Consider the following 6,169-nt stretch of genomic DNA (forward strand, 5'->3'; position numbering starts at 1 on the left):
CTGTATTTTTTTTTTTTTTTAGTAGAGACGGGGTTTTACCATGTTGGTCAGGCTGGTCTCGAACTGACCTCGTGATCTGTCTGCCTTGGTCTCCCAAAGTGCTGGTTTTACAGGCGTGAGCCACCATGCCCCACCCCCAGCCTCTTGTTTTTAATTCTAAAAGTGGGTATTATTAAAACAGAGTTAAAATACAAGATGAAGAACAAAAAGAATGATATTAAAAATTCTTCCATCATGGCTGAGAGACCAGATAATCTGTCAGCTTATTCAGCAGGTATTGGGGTGGTAAGAAGGGTCTTTGGAGTGCTAAATGGAGTGAGATGGTAAAGATATGTCAGAAAGGAGGATGGCTTAAGTAAAATTACTTTGGTTCGCTGGGCGTGGTGACTTACATCTATAATCCCAGCACTTTGGGAGGCCAAGGCAGGTGGATCACGAGGTCAGGAGTTCAAGACTAGCCTGGCCAAGATGGTGAAACCCCATCTCTACTAAAAGTACAAAAAAATTAGCCGGATGTGGTGGTGGGCACCTGTAGTCCCAGCCACTCGGGAAGCTGAGGCAGAGAATTGCTTGAATCCAGGAGGCAGAGGTTGCAGTGAGCCGAGATTGCATCACTGCACTTCCGCCTAGGCGACAGAGCGAGACCCTGTCTCAAAAAAAAAGATACTTTTAAAACAAAAAAAAATTTACTTTGGTTCCTGCTGTACTTCATGGGATCTCATTTTAGGCTATCTATGTGCCTGCTGATGACTTGACTGATCCTGCTCCTGCTACTACGTTTGCCCATTTGGATGCTACCACTGTACTGTCACGTGCCATTGCTGAGCTGGGCATCTATCCAGCTGTGGATCCTCTAGACTCCACCTCTCGCATCATGGATCCCAACATTGTTGGCAGTGAGCATTACGATGTTGCCCGTGGGGTGCAAAAAATCCTGCAGGTGAGTATATTACTATGTGGGATCACTGTCCGGAAAGTTAAAAAGAGGGATTGTGGGGACTGTATTAGGACTAGATCTTTCTTAGTGATTTGTGTGATTTGTTTTGGAGCAAGTAAAGTTGAGGCTAGCAATTGCTAGTGAGAGCTAATGAGGTCTCTTGAGTTTCCAGGTACTTAACGCTGTGGCATGCAATATTTTTCTTTTTTTCTTTTTTTATTTGAGATGGAGCCTCTGTCGCTGAAGCTGGAGTGCAGTGGCGCCATCTCGGCTCACTGCAACCTCCGCCTCCCAGGTTCAAGCGATTCTCCTGCCTCAGCCTCCTGAGTACCTGGGAGTACAGGCGCGCGCCACCATGCCCAGCTAATTTTTCTATTTTTAGTAGAGACGGTTTCACCAGTTGGTCAGGCTGATCTTGAACTCTTGACCTTGTGATCTGCCCACCTCAGCCTCTCAAAGTACTGGGATTACAGGCATGAGCCAACGCGCCCAGTGGAATGCAGTATTTTTCTAACGGCACCAAACTAGGACTATGGAGAACAAGAAAGACACTAATCTTTCTTGGCTGAGGTTCCTCATACCACCACCACCCTCTCTGCCCCCTAGCATGTAACTTTCCCTTTGTTAGCTTGTCCAAATTAAAGGAATGAGAGTACTTAACTCAGGCTTCTTTTTTCTCATAGGACTACAAATCCCTCCAGGATATCATTGCCATCCTGGGTATGGATGAACTTTCTGAGGAAGACAAGTTGACTGTGTCCCGTGCACGGAAAATACAGCGTTTTTTGTCTCAGCCATTCCAGGTTGCTGAGGTCTTCACAGGTCATATGGGGAAGCTGGTACCCCTGAAGGAGACCATCAAAGGATTCCAGCAGATTTTGGCAGGTGAGATTTTGAGTACAAAGCTGAACATAAGATCGCAGAAAAGCCAAAATCTTGAATGTTTACTGTGCTGTGGTCCCATTCCAACAACCATCAAGCAATATATAATATACTATGCCTAATTATATTTGTAATTTAAAAAACAAACTTTCCCATTAATTTTGTTTGAAAATACATGACCGGACGTGGTGGCTCACACCTATAATCCCAGCACTTTGGGAGGCCAAGCCAGGCGGATCACGAGGTCGGGAGATTGAGACCATCCTGGCTAACGGTGAAACCCCGTATCTACCAAAAATACAAAAAAATTAGCCGGGCGTGGAGGCCGGCACCTGTAGGGGAGGCTGAGGCAGGAGAATGGCGTGAACCCGGGAGGCAGAGCTTGCAGTGCGCCGAGATCGCGCCACTGCACTCCAGCCTGGGGGACAGAGGAAGACTCCGTCTCAAAAAGAAAATACTCTACATTTAATTTGAGTGTGGTTTGTTACTTGACTCTTTAGCTCCCTTTTATTTTATACGTATTTTTTGAGACTGAGTCTGTCGCCTAGGTTGGAGTACATTGGTGCAATCTTGACTGACTGCAACCTCCACCTCCCAGGTTCAGGTGATGCTCCAGCCTCAACCATCCAAGTAGCTGGGATTACAGGCACACACCACCATGCATAATTTTTGTATTTTTAGTAGCCATGGGGTTTCACCATGTTGGCAATACTTGTCTCAAACTCCTGACCTTAGGTGATCCGCCCGCCTTGGCCTCCCAAAGTGCTGGGATTACAGGTGTGAGCCACCATGCCTGACCCATGTGTTCTTAATTCATACTGTATCATGTCTTGTGAATTTGATTTGTGAGGGAAATTTAAGCTTTCTAAGATGACATTAAGTCATCACATTCTAACTGATGGCCTCAAGTGGTAAGGAATGTTACAGGATGCAGAAAATTGATATCCTTCCACTTCTTACTTTTTATTTTCCCCGTCATACAGGTGAATATGACCATCTCCCAGAACAGGCCTTCTATATGGTGGGACCCATTGAAGAAGCTGTGGCAAAAGCTGATAAGCTGGCTGAAGAGCATGCGTCGTGAGGGGTCCTTGTCCTCTGTACTCTCCCTCTCCTTGCCCCTAACCCAAAAAGCTTCATTTATCTGTGTTGGCTGCACAAGAGCCTTGATTGAAGATATATTCTGTCTGAACGGTATTTAAGGTTTCCAATAAAATGTACACCCCTCAGAATTTGTCTGATTCTCTTGGTTCTGACAACATAGTCAACACTCAAGGGTTATGTATTTAGTTTTACTTTCAGGGACACGGTGTCTGGCTGTGTTACCAAGACTGGTCTCCGACTCCTGGGCTTGAGATCTCCCACCTCAGTCTCCTGAGTAGCTGGGGCTACAGGTGTATGCAGTCTCACATCACCAGCACTATTTTCAACAATTAGATTTTTAGAGTGGCTATAAGAAGCAGGTTCAGCTTGAAGTGGGCCATGTATGTTTGAAATCGGTCCTTAAAACTAGCTATTCTCTTGTTGATGGGCAATCGTACCTCTCGTGGGGTTTCTGAAACTTGGGTAGTGTGATCTTAGTAGGGCCTCAGTTTGGGGCCTTTAGTTCAATACAAATTGATGTGTTTTTTGGCTCTATTCCATGTGGCACATCCCTACTTCTTGGTTAAAAATAGGCCTTTTTTGAAGGGCATATTGGGAAAAACTTGTTTTAGAAGTAACCGATTTCCAGGGGTTAATCTGAGTTTAATGAATTTTCAAGAAATAGTGATGAATACTGATCTTTGTTAAAATTGAATCGAAACGGTTCTCTACATCTTGGTTAGGCCTTCATGTCTTCAGAAAGTGTACTGAAATACTTGCTGACATTTTGGGGAAGCCTAAATAAAAGTTGCTTGTGATTCCTTGAGGCTATGCAGAGGCATATTGAGGCCTAGTTCACCCTCTGTGAAGATCCCTTATGAGTCCAGAAAAGAGAATCTCAAGGGAATAGCAATTTTCAGGGTTGCTGGCTTGGGCTTCTAAACTAATGAAGTTAGGTTATTTTCCTTTCATTTTAGCCTACTGAGAGGTGCAGGGGTAGAAGGTATATTTCACCATTTCAATTTAAAAGAAGCTTGCAAGGTCAGATTGGGTTCCCCTTGTGTTCTTTTCCGGGACCAGACTCATCCTACTGCCCTCTCGCGGTAGCACTGGAGACTCTGCAAGAACTCTGATCCCATTTTCAAATCCATGAAAGCCTTGCTGGGATGTGGCTCTCAGTTAAGGACTGTTTACAGACCAGCTGGGGCTTTTGTCCTGGGGAGGAGCCTGCATCTATAAGCTCCACCCGCTGAGGCCATCAAGTTAGGTAGAAGCTGGGCGGGGACAAGCTGAGCTCCCAATTCAGAGGCCCCTGGGGGCTGAAGGTTGGGGAGGGCTTTTTGGCGCGGCGCCAGGGGTGGAGTAGGGGCCTCTAAGCTTCCTTCCATCTGCCTATGACGTCCTTGGCAGCAGCCTCTCCCGCAGTCTCTCCTGTGTCATGATCTGGACAGAAGGTGGAGCCCCTGAGCTGCTTGTGCTGGTAGTTTGCTCCCAGAAAAGCTTGGATTTGGGGAAATGCTGAGTTATGGGGGTGGGGACACTTCCTCTAGGTCCTGACTCTGGAGTGGGTAAGAAGCTGGTAGAAAAAGCCCTAGCGTACAGGTCAGCCCTTTCTGCTTTGTTTTCTCACGTCAACCGATACAGACCTGGGAACTGAAATCCTAAAGGTCTTTTGCATCCCTCCACCCCTTCCCCCAACACGTTCACGTCCTTCAGCGTTTATCGAGAACCTTCTCCCTCTCAGTAGCTGCAACTATTTATTTCCTTCCCCCTTTGCCCGCCTCTTCTACCACGCCACTGGAGTGTCAACACAGCTCTAACCTTCCTCCATATTTCTCCTGGTCTGCCCTGTCCTCGCCTCCTCCCTCTCTCCACCCAGAGAAGGCCCCGCCCTTCCCTCCTCCCTCCCCACCCAGTCTGTCACACAGGGACATCACCCTACAGCAGTTCAGGCTGTGTGGTTCGCAGGAAGCATACACTGGCTTTTTGATTTTTGCTAGTTCCCAGCTCACAGTTTGGGAGGATCCAACACCAGCCTTCACGTGAAGTCGGGGCCCAAGGACAGTGAGGAGCTGGGTGGTCCCAACCTCGAGCCCTGCCAGCCTGACATGGGTGAGTATGGGGACCAGCCCCGGGGAAGGCCTGAGGGATGCCTACTCCCTCCCTGGCTGACTCAGCAGGGGTGGGGCCTAACCTTTGCTCATTTTGGGGGTGAAGGAGAGGAAACAGGACTCTGGGGGACGGGGGGCACAGGGCTCAGCTGGCGAGGCTGCCGACCACGGGATCCTGAGTATGGGCAAGCCCCAGCTCTAAGGAAGAGCCCCAGACGCACCTTAGGCCAGGGCTTTCCCAACCCCCTCCCCGCCGCCCCGTGAAGCATTGCCCCTGGTCCTCCCCATTTAAGCTGCTGAGATTCAGGGAAATTTTGACAGTACTCACTGCTAGCCCCTACAAAAGTAAAGCCCGCTTTTGGCAGTGCTGGAAGGTCTTTAAAGTGCCTCCCCTCCCTCTCATTTTTCTAAGGCCTTTTAAGTCTGCCTTCTCTCCTCCCCCACCTTGACCCACCTTCAGGTGGGGGCTGCACTGAGCAGCTGCTTCCTGTTGCCCCAGGGACTGAAGCAAGGTTGGTGGTGGTTGGGGGAAAACTGAACCAAAGTCGATTCTCGTGGTCCCACATCAGCCTCACTAGGGCTGCTACTGATGGCCCCCACACTACAGTTACTGAGGGCACTGAGTGGGAGGAAGGATTGAGGTTGATAGGAGGTTTTTGCCCTCGTAGCTTCCTGATTCCAAATGCTCCACAGCTGTAGGGATGGGGCCCTGAGGAGCTGAAACACGGGGAACCTGTTCACCTGGTAGGGCGCTGCGCGTGACCCCCAGCAGGTTCGGCCTTGAGTTCCCTCTCCTGCACCCCTAGGCCTCCTAGGAGCCCATGTAGCTCTCGCTGCCTTCCCCGGCCACCTTTGTGAGGCGGTCTTTGCCGGTGCTCTGGGAGCGCGGGCAGAGCTCTCCCGAGTCCTTCCTTTCGGACCTACCACCATCCCCCACTTCACCGCAGAAGTTTGTCTCTTTCTGGGATCTGTTCTCTTCCTCCCATCTGGGATCCTTCCTGGTTCTGGCCCCTAGGAGACGCCACCCGCTTCCCTCTCCCCCAGTGGATCCTTCGCGACTGCTCTCCTGAGCGGTTGTCCTCACCTCGGTAGCTCCTGCCCCTTTAAGCACCACCTCCTCCCCTCCGCCGCCGCCAGCCCAGGGCTGGGGGAGGAG

General features: G+C 49.5%; 2 protein-coding genes across 2 annotated transcripts in view; both read left to right on the forward strand.

Annotated features, from left to right (window-relative positions):
- Positions 1-3,051, forward strand: part of ATP5B (ATP synthase, H+ transporting, mitochondrial F1 complex, beta polypeptide) — a 9,425-nt gene extending 6,374 nt beyond the window's left edge. The window contains exons 8-10 of the mRNA XM_011926096.1: positions 728-940; positions 1,621-1,822; positions 2,803-3,051. Of these exons, the coding sequence (XP_011781486.1) occupies positions 728-940; positions 1,621-1,822; positions 2,803-2,903 (516 nt within the window). The 3' untranslated portion in view covers positions 2,904-3,051. The remainder of the gene's footprint in view (positions 1-727; positions 941-1,620; positions 1,823-2,802) is intronic.
- A 1,773-nt stretch (positions 3,052-4,824) lies between these two features.
- The window catches only part of BAZ2A (bromodomain adjacent to zinc finger domain, 2A), a 39,060-nt gene continuing 37,715 nt past the window's right edge, over positions 4,825-6,169 (forward strand). Inside the window, exon 1 of the mRNA XM_011926094.1 lies at positions 4,825-5,014. Within this exon, the coding sequence (XP_011781484.1) occupies positions 5,011-5,014 (4 nt within the window). The 5' untranslated portion in view covers positions 4,825-5,010. The remainder of the gene's footprint in view (positions 5,015-6,169) is intronic.

Source organism: Colobus angolensis, unplaced genomic scaffold, assembly GCF_000951035.1.
Source record: "Colobus angolensis palliatus isolate OR3802 unplaced genomic scaffold, Cang.pa_1.0 Scaffold67, whole genome shotgun sequence".
Classification (NCBI taxonomy): domain Eukaryota; kingdom Metazoa; phylum Chordata; class Mammalia; order Primates; family Cercopithecidae; genus Colobus; species Colobus angolensis.